General features: G+C 44.1%; 1 protein-coding gene across 3 annotated transcripts in view; it reads right to left on the reverse strand.

Annotated features, from left to right (window-relative positions):
• Positions 1-759: 759 nt before the first annotated feature.
• The window catches only part of col6a4a (collagen, type VI, alpha 4a), a 46812-nt gene continuing 28223 nt past the window's right edge, over positions 760-19348 (reverse strand). For all 3 annotated transcript variants that reach the window (XM_055924856.1, XM_055924858.1, XM_055924857.1), the window contains exons 6-39: positions 18703-19320; positions 18023-18583; positions 17312-17869; positions 16629-17204; positions 15929-16513; positions 15379-15728; positions 15177-15255; positions 14911-15062; positions 14194-14286; positions 13968-14021; positions 13714-13785; positions 13453-13479; positions 13148-13246; positions 12103-12165; positions 11745-11810; positions 11479-11532; positions 11332-11367; positions 11126-11188; positions 10927-10989; positions 10742-10804; positions 9527-9589; positions 9288-9338; positions 8856-8891; positions 8663-8725; positions 7084-7146; positions 6852-6887; positions 6713-6749; positions 6548-6559; positions 5431-5924; positions 5223-5322; positions 2840-3505; positions 2462-2722; positions 1692-1739; positions 760-1466 (exon numbers count right to left, since the gene is read on the reverse strand). In XM_055924856.1, the coding sequence (XP_055780831.1) occupies positions 1276-1466; positions 1692-1739; positions 2462-2722; positions 2840-3505; positions 5223-5322; positions 5431-5924; positions 6548-6559; positions 6713-6749; positions 6852-6887; positions 7084-7146; positions 8663-8725; positions 8856-8891; positions 9288-9338; positions 9527-9589; positions 10742-10804; positions 10927-10989; positions 11126-11188; positions 11332-11367; positions 11479-11532; positions 11745-11810; positions 12103-12165; positions 13148-13246; positions 13453-13479; positions 13714-13785; positions 13968-14021; positions 14194-14286; positions 14911-15062; positions 15177-15255; positions 15379-15728; positions 15929-16513; positions 16629-17204; positions 17312-17869; positions 18023-18583; positions 18703-19320 (6353 nt within the window). In that variant the 3' untranslated portion in view covers positions 760-1275. The remainder of the gene's footprint in view (positions 1467-1691; positions 1740-2461; positions 2723-2839; positions 3506-5222; positions 5323-5430; positions 5925-6547; positions 6560-6712; positions 6750-6851; positions 6888-7083; positions 7147-8662; positions 8726-8855; positions 8892-9287; positions 9339-9526; positions 9590-10741; positions 10805-10926; positions 10990-11125; positions 11189-11331; positions 11368-11478; positions 11533-11744; positions 11811-12102; positions 12166-13147; positions 13247-13452; positions 13480-13713; positions 13786-13967; positions 14022-14193; positions 14287-14910; positions 15063-15176; positions 15256-15378; positions 15729-15928; positions 16514-16628; positions 17205-17311; positions 17870-18022; positions 18584-18702; positions 19321-19348) is intronic.

Below are 19348 nucleotides of genomic sequence, written 5' to 3' on the forward strand. Positions count from 1 at the left end.
ATGCCTACAGTCAGAAGGGCACACTTTGGGCAGCTACTGGTATGCCTACAGTCGGAAGGGCACACTTTGGGCAGCTACTGGTATGCCTACAGTCAGAAGGGCACAATTTGGGCAGCATATGCACCAAATATAGGTTACAGCTTGTTTTGTTGTGGCCATAGACATATAATCCATAAAATAATTTTGGAATCACTTACACTGGCAATTTGACTGTTAAACTCATGGGTACTAGCAATGGCTGCCAGTCCTGATTTGAATGGGAATAGCCATCTATGGATTATTTTTCTATGGTAGGTTGCTGCTGTAGGTTTGCCTTTTGCAGATTAAAAAATACTATCGTGGGAAAAACGTACAGTTTGGAAAGCAGATGCATACACCTGAAAGAAGACTAATCAGCCTGTAAAACCAATATGAATACATTATAAACTCCCATTTTTTGTGAACAGCGGCACGGTTTTAAAAAGTAGCTCATCTTGAGATAGGCTATCGCCACGACGACGAGTGCATCGGCCATCACCGTGAGTAGCCCTTGGCTTCATCTTCATCATTAGGTGAGTCAGTGTTCCACTGGAAATTGTATTTAGTAACTCAATGTATGTATACATACAAATGTATTTCTTTCTAATATTGTACATATCTGTGTGTCTCTTCATTGGCCTGGGCTATTGTTATGATTTCTTAACCCGGGCCAGGATCCGTTCAGAATCTATAGCAGTAGAATAAGATCATAAGAGCATCACAAATAAACTGACCGCTAAGGAATTTGTGCAGTTTTATTTTCAACCCTTAGCACCAAATGGTCAAGTTAGAGGAAACAGCAACAAATCCTATTTACAAACACTGAGCGGATGACATACAGCCTGAATTTACATCTACGATTGACATCCAAGCTCCAGAAGTAAACAGTGCTCAAGCCTGGTGCTTGAGTTGGTTTGGGAGCTGTTGATCTGTGATGGAAAATAGCCACAAGAGACAATACAGGTTATTTCATTGCTTTAAAGTCATTCTCACAAAAGCATCAGTGCCCTTATGTATGTTTGTTGCATGAGAGTCAGATCCGTTACTTAGGTCTGCTTGAACAGACTTGAATAAAATAGAGAAATATTCATTCTTCTGTTACAGTAATTTCAATTTTTACCCAAAAGGAGAACAACTAAATGCTAAAGATAAGGTCGAGAGTTATTTACACAGACAGTGCTGTTTTTGATGTTCACACGTTGAATGAGACATTTGTTTGGCTCGTTTTCTGGCATGATCTTCTTCAATTCACTCTAATCAGGGTTTTAGATGTGTGGAGTTCCTCCTCAGACAGAGGCCTTCGCAAGTCTCCTGCGTCTCGAAGCGGTTACCGTTGCCACCACAGCCGCCATACCAGAAACGGGAGCACTCGCTCTGTGTCGTGTCAAAGTACCACTTCAGAGTGTAGTTGTCACAACCTCCCTTGTCCTGTTTGAAGAAACATGCATCTGGGGAAGAGGAGGGAGAGGTAACGGGGCAAAGGAGAGAAATGGGAGATAGAAAAAAGGGGATAGGATTCAGGAGAAAACAACAGAGGGGAGAGGAAAGAGAGAGGGGAGAGGACAAATCCAAAGGTTGAGACTTATGCCTTTTACACTATTGTACAGACCCGAGCCTGCTGTCTTTTCACATGTATTATTGCATCCAAAATTAGAGAGAGATGTGGTCCTTACCCTGGTTAAGAACTGTACTTTCCTCTGTCCTCAGGAGGGTTGTGTGATCTGTGAACACATAACATTAGAAGAAAATCTCTGGCGTAGTGCTGTGAATGATGACCTCGCAGCTGACACGACAACATGAAACAACATGACAACTGACAAAAATGGCATCACAACTTTTGTCATTTCAATCCTGTAGTTGCTATACTGCTTAAACAAGGTATATTACAATCACTAATGTTAGGGGTTCAGCTCATTAGAATTCTCTCGACTGAAAGCCTCCTGATTTCAGAATGCTAATAGAACAAATAGTGCTCTCTTCTCATGCAGCATGCATTATGTGATTCAGCATTTGACAAACATCACAACAGTGGTTGTAATTCAGGTTGTGGCTAACAGAGCTCTACATCTCTGACCATGACGTTCAGTAGAGGTGGTAGCAGTAGAGGGCTGGGGGACTTACTGGAAGTGCCACACGTCTCAAACATTCGTTTTCCGTGCTAAAACAGTTGGTCGTTAGCGTCGCAACCGCTGTACCAAAAAGGCGAGCATGCACCGAGCGTTTTGTTAAAGTGCCATCGCTGGCCATAGTCCCCGCAGTTGGTGCCACTGTCGACATCAACTTACAGTGGGCTGAAGGCAGAACAAGCAGGTTTGTAAACGGGGAAGGAAGACATGCAGTATGTGGGTGCAAACTGAGACTACTCATGCAGTGGGATACGAGGGGACACGTGAGGGAGAGAGAGAAATAGAAGTTCTGTTATAAATGTGGGGTTACTGATTACCATTAGAGTTTGGCTGTGGCCGGGGGGGTGAAGTGGCTCCATCTCCCCTGGAGAAGGCATGTATAGTGTCAACCTGGTCAAGAGCTATCTGAGTCGGAAATACACCAGTGTGCTCCAGGAACTCCTCCTCATCTGTGTACTCCTCCTCTTCCTCCTTCCACTCCTCCCACTCTGCCTGTCCTTGTCCCTGTCCGTGTTCCTGTCCCAGCATCAGCTCACACTCGAGTTTGAGATGGGCAGGAGGGTAGCTGTTCATTCCCTCTGAAATAGTGAGGGAAGAGTGAGAGAGTTAGGACACTGACAAATACAAATGTTAAAATGTATGATTTGTTCTGGCATAATTATCTCTCCCTCAAGAGACATGTTAGTGTTCCTTACTGCTGAGGACCCTGAGGAAGGCTCTGAAGAAGCGCTGTGCGTAGCCTCTCTCCCACTCCTTCACGTGCCACAGATGGAGCAGGTGCTGCCCTGACGGCGTGCTCGCCAACTCCTCCACCTGGGTGCTGTTGTAATGGTCGCCCACCGCGATCACAAACAGGGAAACGCCCTGACACTTGGCCTTCTTGGAAATGTAGGCCAGCTTGGCCTGGTCCCAGTGGGCTGTCTTGGCCCCCACCACAGCCAGCACCACTCTACTCTTCCTGGGCCTGGTGGCCTTGAGGAACACCTTGCTCAGAGCGTACTCCAGGGTCTGCCCCAGAGACGACACTCCTCCCTGCTGCTGCATGCTCCTCAGGTGTGTCTGTAGACCAATGTGGTTGTGGTACTTCTGCAGGTCAAACTCTACCTTGACGGCCTGGGAAGTCTGGGGGAGCAGAGAACCACTGGTCTGGAGAAGGGCCACCCTGGCCCGGCCGTCAGCCACGCTGGGTTTGGGGCTCCAGGCTACCTGCTTCACCACTGAGCCCAGAAGCTCCTGGATGCCAGCGTACTGGTCGCCCCGGATCTCCCTTGAACCGTCCACCACCAGGGTCAGGTCCATATCCACCACCAGGGGCCGCTGAGCGTCAGTAAAATCACACTCCTGGGCTGGTTTACAGTGGTCTGATGGACACACAGAACCAGAGCTTAGAGATATTAGTAGTACAGTAGCATCAGTAGTAGTTGTGTAGTAGTAGTAGTATAGTAGCATCAGTAGTAGTAGTACAGTAGCAGTAGTACAGTAGCATCAGTAGCAGTAGTAATACAGTAGCATCAGTAGTACTGTAGTAGTAGTAGTAGTAGTAGTAATAGTATTAGTAGTGCAGTAGCATCAGTAGTAGTAGTACAGTAGCATCAGTAGTGGCAGTAGTATCAGTAGTAGTAGTAGTACAGTAGCATCAGTAGTGGCAGTAGTACAGTAGCATCAGTAGTAGTAGTAGTAGTACAGTAACATCAGTAGTAGTAGTAGTAGTACAGTAGCATCAGTAGTAGTAGTAGTACAGTAGCATCAGTAGTAGTAGTAGTAGTAGTAGTACAGTAGTAGTAGTACAGTAGCATCAGTAGTAGTAGTAGTACAGTAGCATCAGTAGTAGTAGTACTACAGTAGCATCAGTAGTAGTAGTAGTACAGTAGCAGTAGTACAGTAGCATCAGTAGCAGTAGTAGTACAGTAGCATCAGTAGTACTGTAGTAGTAGTAGTAGTAATAGTATTAGTAGTGCAGTAGCATCAGTAGTAGTAGTAGTAGTACAGTAGCATCAGTAGTAGTTGTACAGTAGTATCAGTAGTAGTAGTAGTAGTACTGTAGCATCAGTAGTAGTACAATAACATCAGTAGTAGTAGTAGTACAGTAGCATCAGTAGTAGTAGGAGGAGTAGTAGTAGTACAGTAGCATCAGTAGTAGTAGTAGTACAGTAGCATCAGTAGTAGTAGTAGTACAGTAGCAGCAGTAGTAGTACAGTAGCATCAGTAGTAGTAGTAGTAGTACAGTAGCATCAGTAGTAGTTGTACAGTAGTATCAGTAGTAGTACTGTAGTAGTACAGTAGCAGTAGTAGTACAGTAGTAGTAGTACAGTAGCATCAGTAGCAGTAGTAAGACAGTAGCATCAGTAGTAGTACAGTAGAATCAGTAGTAATAGTAATAATAGTACTGTAGTAGTACAGTAGCATCAGTAGTAGTAGTAGTAGTAGTACACTAGCATCAGTAGTAGTAGTACAGTAGCATCAGTAGTAGTTGTACAGTAGTATCAGTAGTAGTACAGTAGCAGTACAGTAGCATCAGTAGTAGTACTGTAGTAGTACAGTAGAATCAGTAGTAATAGTAATAATAGTACTGTAGTAGTACAGTAGCATCAGTAGTAGTACTGTAGTAGTACAGTAGCATCAGTAGTAGTAGTAGTAGTAGTAGTAGTACAATAGCATCAGTAGTAGTAGTACAATAGCATCAGTAGTAGTAGTACAGTAGCATCAGTAGTAGTAGTACAATAGCATCAATAGTAGTAGAACAGTAGCATCAGTAGTAGTACTGTACAGTAGCATCAGTAGTAGTAGTACAGTAGCATCAGTAGTAGTAGTACAGTAGCATCAGTAGTAGTAGTACAATAGCATCAGTAGTAGTAGTACAATAGCATCAGTAGTAGTAGTACAGTAGCATCAGTAGTAGTAGTAGTAATGTAGTAGTAGTGAAGTAGTAGTAGTACAGTAGCTTCAGTAATAGTGTAGTAGTAGTAGTAGTAGAAAAACATATAAAAAATATTGGTTCTACAGCAGAATTAACCATAAAAACAAGACATACATTGATACCAAATAAGACTACATTTTATTTTGTCCCTGTGTGCTTACCGTAGCAGATGACGCAATTTTTGATTCTTGTCAGCACAGCATTTTGGTCCTGTGACCTATCCACCAGCCGAACAAGGATGAAGCTGCCCGTGTCATCAGCCTGCGCCACAACAAAACAAAAACACACATGGGTTGCATTTCAGTTCACCAACCTTTCCGCTGCCCCGTTCACTATCCCTTCCCAGAAAGCATCTGTTTGTAATTGTACCTCAAAAGCCCGTTGAACATCGGGGGAGTTCCTCATGGCGATGACAGCAGGAGCGATGTTCAGGGCCTTGAACTCCATGGCGGCCGTGACGATGGCAGCGCTGTCCACAGAGGGCCCGTTGGTGAAGAACACTGCCACCTTCCTCATCGTCAACGCTTTACGGGTTCGCTTGAAGACGTGGCGTCCCACAAAGCGCATGGCCTCCCCAAGATGGCGCTGGTTGGACGTTCGTTCCAGTGCAATGTTTTGGATGGCCTCCAACAACTCCTGCTTGCGTTGGTAGTCCTGGAATCGGATCAGGTATTTGGTGTTGGCACTATAGGATACCACGGCAACACGTGCACCCGTCGGGCAGTTGCTCTCGGCGATGGCAACGTCGTCCAATATGGAGAGGAGAGCGGAGCGCATCCTCTCGAACGTGGCAGGCTCCACATCCTGTGACATATCCAGAGCAAAGACCAGCTCTGTGGGGTAGGCTGGGCACGCTGCCTGGCCTGGGGGATAGAGTGAGAGGGATGGAAAGAGGTACAGAGAGAGAGAAGGGGAGAGGAAGGGAGAGACAGACAGAGAGAGAGAAGGGGAGAGGAAGGGAGAGACGGACAGAGAGAGAGAAGGCGAGAGGGAGAGAGGGACAGAGAGAGAGAAGGGGAGAGGGAGAGAGGTACAGAGAGAGAGAAGGGGAGAGGGAGAGACGGACAGAGAGAGAGAGAAGGGGAGAGGGAAGGAGAGATGGACAGAGAGAGAGAAGGGGAGAGGGAGGGAGAGACGGACAGAGAGAGAGAAGGAGAGAGGGAGAGAGGGACAGAGAGAGAGAAGGGGAGAGGGAGAGAGGTTCAGAGCGAGAGAAGGGGAGAGGGAGAGAGGTACAGAGAGAGAAAAGGGGAGAGGGAGAGACGGACAGAGAGAGAGAAGGGGAGAGGGAGGGAGAGATGGACAGAGAGAGAGAAGGGGAGAGGGAGGGAGAGACGGACAGAGAGAGGGGGTGAGGGGGGCAATGGTATTTTTAATGACAACCATTCATAACATCACTTTGCCAAGAGTTCTGGTTTGATTACACCAGAATCTACAGTCAAGTACATACATTTATTTGGACGATGAACGGTTAATGGAGACATACCTTGAGAGCATGCTGTTTGGGGGAGAAAAATATCATAGTTTAGAGACAAAATTAGGAATGAATTCATCTTTGCTTCTGAAAACATGACCTTACCAGCAATAAAGCAATTGACACAGTGGATCTTTTTCTTACAAAAAATATAGAGTAGGAATACCAAGAGCTTACCACAGTTATCACGGATATAGGTGGTCAGCTGACATTCCTAGGGAGACAAGTAAAATAACATGTTAAATAGCTCTCAAGATTCTCTATAGAAAATGTTTTAGAGTGAAATTGGAACAAAGATCAGACAGAATACACATACAGACATGGCTCTCTCTCCTGGTCTGCCTCTAGAGCCCTAGATAGAAATAGAGAATTAGTCATAAATCCACATGTAAACAGTGAATATCTTACCAATACTTCTACTGTAAAAACAACCAAAACTACAACTACTATTATTATTCACTTGAAACAAATAAGAATAATAAAACAACTAATACATGGGATTCGTAAAGTTACTTTTATAGATCCAAAAACGCAAATTATATACTAACAGTGTGTCCCGGTGGTCCAATGGATCCGGGATCTCCTGACTCACCCGATCTGCCCGAGTTCCCCTGGTTCAATCACATCGTAACATATGGCCATTTTAACAGAAGATTTTATACATGTCAACACATATTAGTACCTGTGGCCCAAGCGAAAATCACAAGGTTTGAAGTCCAACACCTGAGAATATAAGCAGTGGTGTTAGAATCTCTATGCTTGAATCAAATAGTGTGTATGTGTGAGTATATACAGTTCTGGAGGGTGACACTTTAGTCCAAAGAAGATAGTTTGTAGATGTTCAATAACTGTCAACAACATATCAACTAACTATCCACTAACCTTAGCCCTTACCCTAACCCTTATTCTAAAACTAACCCTTACCCTAACCATTATTCTAAAAATAACCCTTACCCTAACACTTATTCTAAAACTAACCCTTACCCTTATTCTAAAACTAGCCCTTACCCTTACCCTTATTCTAAAAATAACCCTTACCCTTACCCTTATTCTAAAACTAGCCCTTACCCTTACCCTTATTCTAAAACTAACCTTTACCCTTATTCTAAAACTAACCCTTACCCTTATTCTAAAAATAACCCTTACCCTTATTCTAAAAATAACCCTTACCCTTACCCTTATTCTAAAACTAGCCCTTACCCTTACCCTTATTCTAAAACTAACCTTTACCCTTATTCTAAAACTAACCCTTACCCTTATTCTAAAACTAACCCTTACCCTAACCCTTATTCTAAATCAAAACCTAACCCTAAATCAAAACCCAACCCTAGCCCTAAATCAAAACCTAACCCTAAATCAAAACCTAACCCTAGCCCTAAATCAAAACCTAACCCTAGCCCAACTGTAACCTTAACAAGCAATTGCTTATCAACAGATATTTTGTTAATAGTATGACCATCTGTAGAGCATCTACACTGAGTGTACAAAACATTAAGGACAGCTTGCTACTATTGAGTTGCACCCCCTTTCGCCCTCAGAACAGCCTCCATTCGTCGGGGCATGGACACTACAAGGTCTCCAAAGCGTTCCACAGGGATGCTGGCCCATGTTGACTCCAATGCTTCCCACAGTTGTGTCAAGTAGGCTGGATGTCCTTTGGGAAGTGGACCATTCTTGATACACACAGGAAACTGTTGAGCTTGAAAAACCCAGCAGCATTGCAGTTCTTGACACAAACCGGTGCGCCTAGCACATACTACCATACCCTGTCCAAAGGCAATTACATATTTTGTCTTGCCCATTCACCCTCTGAATGGCAGACATACACAATCCATGTCCCGAGGCTTAAAAATCCTTCTTCAACCTGTCTCCTCCCCTTCATTTTCACTGATTGAAGTGGATTTAACAAGTGACATCAATACAGGATCATAGCTTTCACCTGGATTCACCTGGTCAGTCTATGTCACGGAAAAAGCAGGTGTCAATGTTTTATACACTGGGATTATCCAAATAAAGTGTGATCGTTCTGGGCACTAAAAACTTAGCGGTATTGACTTAACAATTGCAGCAATGCATGTGCAACAGGGCGCTCTAGGGTCTTCTAGCGATAGTGTGTGTGAGTCTCACCCCTCTGCCTCGGTTTCCTTTGGGGCCTGGACCTCCTTTGACTCCAAAATCACCACTTTCACCCTGAAGATGACAAACAGAAAAAAGGGATTGTTTACTTTTTGTGAGCTTCAGAATGCAATGTGTCATGATTGGATTCCAGCCTTGTTCTCTTATCCATTCTGAAAGGGGAGATTTTATATCAATAACTGACCTGTAATCCAGGGTAACCATGGAAACCAGGCTCTCCCTTTAAAGTAAACACAAAACACAAGGAATTATTTATTAGTGTCCATCAACCATGTCTGTAATACAAATCTACTGTATATTAAAATCCTTTCATTTGAATGAAAAGATAATAGGCAGAATCTAGCACACAACCAGATCTGATTAGTGAAGGTGCTGGAGGAATAAGACAAAACTAGAGAAGCAGGAAAAAGTCTCTGAACACTTCCAGTCAGATGCACATTTATTTCATGTAGCTGAGCTTTCGGTCAGTCGACCTTCATCTAGATGAAAAGAGACATTTTATTTTATAATCTACTAAGTACATTAACAATATTTTCCAAAGTGGAAAACCTCCTCAACTACTATGATGTCTATGGACAGCAGCTGTTGATCTGAGTACTGAGTAAGTGTACCTTACCTTTATTCCCTGGGGTCCGGGAGGTCCATGGCCGTCACTGCCATCAAGACCCTGTATTAAAGAAAACACATCCCATTTTTACATGACCTTACAAAAACATACAGTCTTGCAGTGTGTGTACAGCATATGTGTGTGTGCATGCAGGTAAAGTGTGTAATGACAAGGCAACACCTTTATTTTTTTTATTTATTATTTTTTTTTTTTAAATTTTTATATATATTTTTTTAAATATATTTTACCGGCATCCCTCTTGGCCCAAGTGTTCCAAGCGCTCCATTGTCTCCGGGGTCCCCAGGTTGGCCCTGTGAGGAAACCACAGTATTGGGTTGGAAGAAGGGCTATAAAACATTATTTTACAGGCATTTTTTTATGTCTACTTTTTATGTGTCTATATGTAATATGTTTCAGTTGCTCTACAGCCCTGGTAACAAATTGTCCTACCAAGATGGCTAATGTTTTGTATTGTAATGTATTATATAACTGTAGGTCAAAGGTATAAGAATATTTTGAACATAAATACACAATGCAGAGTTTGAGGGTTTGAGAGGACGAGAGTACTAAAAGTCCTAATGGTCAATAGGGAATTGTAAATAGGAGTTGGTTTCAGTTCAACATCTGTTTAGAATCTGTCGAATGTCACTCCGGAACTCAGAGTGACGTGTGCTACGTTTGCTACGTTCTGTACATTGAGTCTGGGGCAGGATACTGGTTATTTGGCCATTGGCCAAGTTGTACTGCAAGGACTTCTGATTGGTCAACCCCAGGCTAGGGTGAGGACAGGGGACTTCTGATTGGTCAACCCCAGGCTAGGGTGGGGGTTATAAATGGCATCCTGTTCCTTTGTTCAGGGGGGAAAGCTGAGAACAGGGGACTTCTGATTGGTCAACCCCAGGCTAGGGTGGGGGGTTATAAATGGCATCCTGTTCCTTTGTTCAGTGGAGAAAAGCTGAGGACAGGGGACTTCTGATTGGTCAACCCCAGGCTAGGATGGGGGGTTATAAATGACATCCTGTTCCTTTGTTCAGTGGAGAAAAGCTGAGGACAGGGGACTTCTGATTGGTCAACCCCAGGCTAGGATGGGGGGTTATAAATGACATCCTGTTCCTTTGTTCGGGGGGAAAAGCTGAGGACAGGGGACTTCTGATTGGTCAACCCCAGGCTAGGATGGGGGGTTATAAATGACATCCTGTTCCTTTGTTCAGTGGAGAAAAGCTGAGGACAGGGGACTTCTGATTGGTCAACCCCAGGGTAGAATGGGGGGTTATAAATTACCTCCTGTTCCTTTGTTCAGTGGGGAAAAGCTGAGGACAGGGGAGACTGAACATCTGAACATCTACCTCCCAGCATAACATCTTGATTTATCCTTCTCAAATAAACCTATTTTTCTCCCCCTGATTTGCTTTGGAGTTTGTGTTATTGAAGAATAACATAAATTGCTAACAAAGGCAACGCACCTTCTGTCCATTCATCCCTCGTCTTCCTGTTGATCCTTTGCCACCCATAGTTCCAGGTGTGCCCTGAGGGAAAAGCCATTCATACGCCATCATTACATGTCAACATGGCATAACAGTAGGATTTATGTATCAGGCATCCTCAATGTGGTCAGATGGGATGGAAGTAGAACGGTAAGAAAACTGACCTGAGGTCCAGGTAAACCCTGCAGGCCCCTGGGTCCGGGCTGGCCCAAGTCTCCTCTTATACCCTATGCACACAGGAGAGAAACATGTTCAGCAACAGTATCTGTGCTATTGGGGTACTGTTCCAAATGCTACAGAAGTGCATCAGTAGTAGCATTACTGTGGAGTTGTGGATGAGGGGAATGGGTATATATTACTTACCTGTGGTCCAGAAGGGCCAGGAATTCCTTGGAGGCCTACATCTCCTGGATCCCCTGGTGTTCCCTAGACACACACACACACAGGAAAACATACACACACACACAAACACAAAGAACATACTAATGGGTACATACAGTAAATAGAGATAGTAATACTAGGGACTGTTATTCATGAAGTAGCTTTGTTGATAATGCTGCCTACTGTACATTTAGACCAGGGAGACCTCTTCTTCCTTGAGGACCCTACAAAGCAGGACACAGGACATAATCATCACGTGACAATTGACCAAAAACGGGAGACAACATCAGTGTAACAGGACAAGGACAGCTTAGCAGAAATGAAACTTCGCTCACTGGGTTTCCGACGATTCCACTTTCTGCTCGACTGCCCTCTTCTCCTGGGTCTCCCTGTCAGTGTGAAAAGGAGTGTGTTTGAGGGAGAGAGAGGATGAGAATAACAGCAGAGTTGTCACCCTCCAGGACAGTAAAGTGCATAATCCTGCTTTACTCACTAGAAAGAGCCAGTCAAAATGATCTGGTACTTGCAAATGAATTTGGTGAATAAGCGATTCTGATTCTTAGATCAGTACATTGACAGTGGCCAACTACAAGCTACATACCGGTAGTCCTGGGTTTCCCCTTCCTCCTTTGGGACCCGCGACAACGCTGTCCACTCCAGAGTCTCCCTAAAAGACCAGAGACTAACTTTTAGTAACAGTTAGAAAATAAGATATTGAAACACTGTGTTCGTTATAGTCTAAACCACAACTGTAAAACTCATTCCAAACTCATTCTGAGTCTCTGCAGGTTGTTTTGTACTTGCTTGATGAATTAAGGTCACTAATTAGTGAGGAACTCCCCTCATCTGGTTATCTAGATCTTAATTGAAGGGAAAACCTAAAACCAGCAGATACTGGTCCCTGAAACATCGTAAATCATTTGCACTGTTAAATGGCGTCCATAGTTTATGTGACTTACAGGGTCACCTCTAAGTCCACGCTGCCCCTTCACTCCTGGCTCTCCTATGAGGCCGCTGTTGCCCTGCAAGAGAACCCACCATCAAAAGGTTAGACATTAGAGAAGAGAATCGAGTAAGTAGGATAGGATATTGGGGACATAGGAGAATGATATTAGTGACATGGGAGTAGTATTTTGGTGACATACCAGTAGTATTTTAATGACATAGGAGTAGTATATTGGTGACATAGGAGAATGAAATTAGTGACATAGGTGTAGTATACTGGTGAAGTAGGAGTAGTATATTGGTGACATATGAGAACGATATAAATGATATAGGAAAAGTGTACTGGTGACATAGGAGTAGTATATTGGTGAAATAGGAGAATGAAATTAGTGACATAGGTGTAGTATACTGGTGAAGTTGGAGTAGTATATTGGTGACATATGAGAATGATATAAATGATATAGGAAAAGTATACTGGTGACATAGGAGTAGTATATTGGTGATATAGGAGTAGTATATTGGTGACATAGGAGTAGTATATTGGTGACATAGGAGTAGTATATTGGTGACATAGGAGTAGTGTATTGGTGACATAGGAGAACGATATTAATGACATAGGAGAATGAAATTAGTGACATAGGAATAGTATACTGGTGACATAGGAATAGTATACTGGAGACATAGGAGTAGTATATTGGTGACATAAGAGAATGAAATTAGTGACATAAGAGTAGTATACTGGTGACATAGGAGTAGTATACTGGTGACATAGGAGTAGTATACTGGTGACATGGGAGTAGTAAATTGGTGACATGGAAGTAGTATATTGGTGACATGGAAGTAGTATATTGGTGACATAGGAGTAGGATATTGGTGACATAGGAGTAGGATATTGGTGACATAGGAGTAGGATATTGGTGACATAGGAGTAGGATATTGGTGACATAGGAGTAGTATATTAGTGACAGGAGTAGTATATTAGTGACAGGAGTAGTATATTGGTGACATAGGAGTAGTATATTGGCAAAATATATGTAGAATATGAGAAAATGTGTTTACTGGTCTTCCTGCGTTTCCTCTCTCTCCTGCAGCTCCAGCTGTTCCGATCAGACCCTGTTCACCGTCAACCCCATCAAGGCCATGGTCTCCATCATCACCCTGCCATGGTAATGTGCACACTGATTCACAACACACTCAACAACAGCAGACGTTTACATCCACACAATGAAAAAAATAAAGCACCATGGTGAACCTGGTTTTCCATCGGTTAAGACAAAATACCTAGTATACTGCACATAGAAAGGTTTCTACTGTACACTACATTTAGCTGTGTGAATGTGGTATCAACAGCTTCATACACTTACCCTGTCCCCTCTGTAGCCTCTTGAGCCCTGTAAAAAAACAGTCAGAGATCAGATTAGATGTTATTTTTTAGACAGGTAACAGCTCTGTGTCATGGTTCAGAGGTCAGATTAGATGGGATTATTTTGGACAGGTAACTGCCCCTGGGTCATGGTAACCTGTGATCTAAAAGCAAATGTAGGGAAGACATCCAATGGGAAACATTCCAGACCAGACGGTCTATCAACATAGATTTTTGGTTGGTCAGTAGTCCATCTGCTCACCTTGAGGCCTCTCCTCCCAGGACAGCCCTGTAGTCCCTGTGGGCCAGTGGGACCTGGTGGACCTCTCTCGCCCTGTGGGAAATCAGAGAGCGAGGACAAGGGTCATTGGTTTTAAGGTCAAAGGTCACATGTCACAGGTTATTAGACTGACTTGTAGACCTTGCCCACCATCCACGATTCATGTGTTTTGATTTGTCAGATGTCTGAATACCACACTGAGAATTATTCTTCCCTCCCTGAAAACACACACTTACAATTCCCCCCTCCTCGCCAGGGAAGCCAGGGTGTCCTTTCAGTCCTGTCTGACTCTGTAAGGAGATAAACGAAGAGCAAATTAGGAAACTGAAACTGGCAAAGGGAGGACTGAGGAAGTACATAGACCCACATCTTCTTTACAGTATTTTAACAGTGTTCAATTACTGTGTCACGTCACATCTTAAACACTGTATCATTTTATAAAGAAGGCTCAGAGGGCCTCACCTTTGTGCCTGGGCGTCCTCTGTTGCCACGGATACCCTCATGTCCGGTGCACTTGCACATCACATTGCAGCACTCCCTCTCAGCCACTGTGTCCTGAAGGGGGAAAGGGAGAGGGGGCAGAAAGAGGGGGAGAAGCAGAGAGTGGGAGAGAAAGAGAGAGAGAATGAGACAATGTGTTATGAAATCCAATTGTTGACATACCCTCATAATTGGAGACACCTTTGGAGGTACTCATCTCAAAAGCCAATCTAAAAACAACCAATAATGTCACTGCTCTGTTTTTCTTGTCTCCAGTGGCTCCTGTTGCTAAGTACATTTCTAGCAAGTGACGACTCTATTTCATGGGGTACTATATCCCATTTCCCATGACCCCAGAGTTCTAGTTTTGAGACTTCCATCCTGACATGCCGAAACAAGAACACAATTTCTTTCTGTCATTTCTGACATTCTTCAACAACGTCACATAATCCCCTTTTCTAAACAAAACATTTGTCATTGTACAGTATGACCCAAAATACTCAGACATATCAGAAATACTTCTCTATCCCTACAGCTGGGAATATGACTGGAAATGGAATTACTGTAGATAGAGACATAAAGGACTTACATGTCAGTCCAAAGAGTCTTAGCCAATCTAAGTGACATACAGTATTACTACAACACAGGGAGATACAACTAAAAGGGTTGTTCTGATTCTGTTGTCACAAAATGACTTACTATTTGTGTCAACAGGGTGTTTCCCAAATTGTGCATGCCAATATTGAGCGGCTGCTTGTAGCCGAATCCTCGCCCAAACTCCACCATCTGAAGAAGGTTGGCATTTTGGACCCCTTCTAAGGCGACTGTAAGCAGGGCGTTGATACCTTTTCCTGAAATGTGACATGGAAGACAGAGATAAAAGTACAACCGATTTTAATGTTAATTTTTGTCTCATGAATGTTCTTAAATGTATCCGTTTCTGTGGGTTGCCCTGGTTCTTTAACCTTTAGTGCGGAGAAGTTCTGACTCTTGCTCCAGTTTCATCACGTCATCATCGAGTCCGTCTGAGAAGATCACCAGCACCTAAAGGACAAAGTAGTTGTGGCATTGTTATTACAATGTGATATGACCAACAAAATATGTTAAGAAATGACCATTTTTGGAGTCTGGGATCAACCACACAGGAGACCTAATGTTTGGGCCCACCTTCACACCAGCATTAGATTTCTGGAACTTATCGCGGAAGGAGTGCAGGAGGAAGGAGTTGAAGTATGTTGTCTGGGAGGTCTGCAGGGCCATAACCTTCTCCACAATTTTCTCGTCGTACTTCTCGAAGTTGTAGTCGTAGAGAACCTTTCCGTTCTGCTCCACCACGAGGAAGCCAATGTTAGTCTCAATGGAACCATCTCCCGCCACGCAGCACAGGCCCTTCAGGTTGGACACATAGCGGATAATCTGTGGCAGGAAGGCCTGTAGCTGGGCTTGGCCATCAAAGAGCCCCTGGGCGGTGGCCCTGCGTGTAATATCGAACCCCATGGCGATGTCTATGGTGCAGCCTATTGGACACAGACACACTCATTATTACTTATCATCCAAATGAAGTCCAAAAGCTTTATGTGTTAGATTTACTCAAGGATAATATGAGAGACAATGTAAAATAGCCTGTTTTTCAAACACTAACAAGCATTATTTGACAAGGGATTTACATTGAGTTAGGAGAGACAGAGGAAATAAAATGTGCATACTGTTTACTCACCCGCTGGAGTGGCTGGTACCTTGGAGGAGCATATAGTATCCACCACCTTCTTCTTGATCTTGTCCAGGCTGGCAAAGTCCTGCACAGAGAAGACCCTTTCCGGGTTGAGAGTGATTTGCCCAAGCTCGACAGGTTTGTGGTCTTTCCCTATACCGATGGCAAACACCTCAATGTTCATGGCCTTGAGCTCCTCTGCTGCATGCACAACATAATCATCTGAACGTCCGTCAGTGATCACAACCAGGTTCTGAGAGACCTTGGCATTGATACGGCTCCCTCTAGCTGGTTGGAAGTACTCTGTACGGACGTAGTCCAGGGCCTTTCCGATGTTCGTTGTGTACCTAATCTGCATCATATTGTTTATCTGGTTGTCCACCTCTGCTTCTGTGTAATACTCATTCAAGAAGAACTCCTTTTTAGGATCACTGCTGAACTGGGCGACTCCCACCCGGAAGTACTGCTCTGCAATGTTGAAGCTGGAAACAAGGTCTGTGGCAAACTTCTTCATGATAGTGAAGTCGGTGGTGCTGATGCTCCCTGAGCTGTCAATCAACAAGACCAGATCCCCCTGCGTTTTTTCACAGACTAAGAAGAGAAGAGAAGACATCAGATCATGTTGAACCATCTCATTTCAACATGCTTATGCTACAAGGCTTTATACTTTCAGCTTAGATGTTTTGACAGTTGGATTTTGTCTTACCTGGTTTGCTGGTTTGGCAGAATTCAAAGGAAATATTTTTGTGCAGTGTGTCTAGTTTATGGAAGTCATCCACAAAGAAAACCTTATTCGTGTCCCCTGCCATGAGCTCAAGCTCTTGCTTATTTGCTCCAACCACTCCGATGCTATATACTATGATCCCATTGTCCCGTAGCTCCTTGGCTGGCCCAGCTAGGCTATAGGGGTCAGTAGCCTCACCATCTGTGATCACCATCAACCACTGGGGAACATTTAGGGCCTTTCGCCCGCCGTACTGTGCACCAAAATAACCCAAGGAATACTTGAGTGCCTTGCCAGTGTAGGTGTCTCCACTGGGCTCTCTAAGCTTTGTGATGGCACTATTGACGTCTCTCTTAGATTTGTATTCGTTGAGTGTGAATTTAGACTCAGGGTCGTCTGAAAAGACAATCAGACCATAGCGTGTCTGCTTCTCCCCAACAGAGGTTTCATTGACCACGGACATCATGAAGTTTTTCATTATGTCAAAATTATCTGAGCTGATGCTGGTGGAGCCGTCCACCAAGAAAATAATGTCTGCGATCTCCGTCCTCACACACTCTGGTGGAAGAGAAGAAGAGATAGAGGAAAATATCAATGTCAAAATCTAAGAAATGTGAACTCATTGTTGCTTTAAAGTAACGTTTCATGAACCAAGTGGCACTCACCTCTCTCCGGATCACAGATTGCCAATGCCAGTTGGCTATCCAAAGCCTTGAGTGCATCAAAGTCCCTCTCGGAGTATACCCTCTCCTGTGCGCCACTGATCTCCAGTAACTGTGTATTGTTGGCATTGACCACCCCAATAGCGTAGATGATCACACCCTTGTCTTGAAGTTCCTTGGCAGCAGACGTTACCTCATCCTGTGCCTCACCATCGGTTACGACAATCAGGAACTGCTTCACGTTAGTGCGACCTCCTTTCGGTGGGTCAAAGAACTGCGAGGTGTAGGACAGGGCTTCGCCGGTGAGTGTGCCCCCGCCTATCTGTTGCATCGTTTGTAAATCCTGCAACATGCCTTCCTTATCGTTATGCTTGTTGAGAGGGAAGATCACCTGTTGGCTGGTGCTGAACTGGATGATGCCCACGTGCACTTTATCCAGGCCTATGTCAGATTTGTTGATGATGGATTGCATGAAGCCCTTCATCTTCTGGAAGTCTGGGTTGTTGATACTACCTGAGCTGTCGATCAAGAAGAGGACGTCCCCCTTCATGTCCTTGCAAACTGTGAAAAGAGAACAAATATTAATTTAGCTGTTGTTATAACTCAATGTGTGCTCATAATCAATCCCTGGCAAGAGACAAGGTGTTTCATATTTTTACTGAAATCAGAAAATAAATCAAGATGTAACACTTAAAACAATAGAGATGCCCTTACTATCAGGGGAGCAGATATCTGTGATGATGTCATTTTTTATTGGTTTCAGAGCGTCAAAGTTGTTGACAAAGAACTTCTTCTCTTGGCTGCCAGCAATCTCCAGCAGCTGTGTATCGTTAGCTAGCTTCACCCCAATGGCATATATGGTGATGCCCTGCGCCCTCAGCTTTGCTGCTTGATCTTTCACGTTGTCTTGAGACTCTCCATCTGTGATGACAATGAGGTACTCGCGAACTTTGTTACTACGGGTGGCCTTAGCCCGATCAAAGTAGGGACCCATAGAGGTCAGCGCTAATCCGGTACTTGTCCCGCCTCCAAGTTGGATGATACCATCCACTGCTTTCTCCACTGAAGGTTTGTCAGGGTAGGTTGTCAAATCAAACTCAAGAGCTGGTGTATCAGAGAACTTTACCACACCCACGCGGACATGATGCGGTCCGATGTGGAATGTGTGTATGAATTCTTTAATAAATGTCTTCATGTCAGCAAAGTCTGGATATTCAATACTCCCTGAGTGGTCGATCAGGAAGAACATGTCTGCTTCATCTGTCTGCAAACAGCCTAGAATCAAAAGAGAAAAGAAAGCACTAGTGTCATCTCGGAGACCACATTACATCTGTATCAACATTCCTCTACAAATGAAACAACAAGAAGCATTGGTACAGTCATTTTGATCTCACTTTGCTTGGCAGTGTATGTCCTTGCGTTGTCTTTGACTGCTTTTTTCAGGATGTTGTAGCACACGCTCTTCTTCAGGCTCTTCTCCAGGGTCTTGAGCTTGGCAAAGCTGTCCACATGCAATACGTGCTTGTTAGGGGGATCTGAAGCAATCTGTCTCAGCTCGTTCTCGTCAGCATCCTTGATCCCCACTGCGTAGACAGTGACACCAGCTCTGCGCAGTGCTGCGGCATGAGAAGTTACGTTGTCCTGGGACTTTCCGGTGATGACTATCGCCACCTGCTGCACCCCCTGTTCTTTCCGGCTGCCCCTCTCCTTGATAAACATCTTCTCCCTGGCATACTCCAGGGCCTCGCCAGTGTATGTGAGACCGCGACGGTAGGGCAGGATCTTGATGAACTGAAGGATATTTGTTTTTTCTTGGAAGGAGTTGAGGTAGACCTGGGCCGAGGCCTTGTTGCTATAGAGGACAATGCCCACCCTCACCCTGTTGAAGTCCATATCTAGGCCGTCCACTATCTTGTGGATGAATCCACGAACCAGCTGGAAGTTTGCAGTTCTATTGCTCGAAGACTCATCAACTATAAACACAATGTCAGCCAGTGAAGCTTCACTGCAATCTGCAATAGAGAGGAAATTGTTAGTCAA

The sequence above is a fragment of the Salvelinus fontinalis genome, chromosome 6, assembly GCF_029448725.1.
Source record: "Salvelinus fontinalis isolate EN_2023a chromosome 6, ASM2944872v1, whole genome shotgun sequence".
Classification (NCBI taxonomy): Eukaryota; Metazoa; Chordata; class Actinopteri; order Salmoniformes; family Salmonidae; genus Salvelinus; species Salvelinus fontinalis.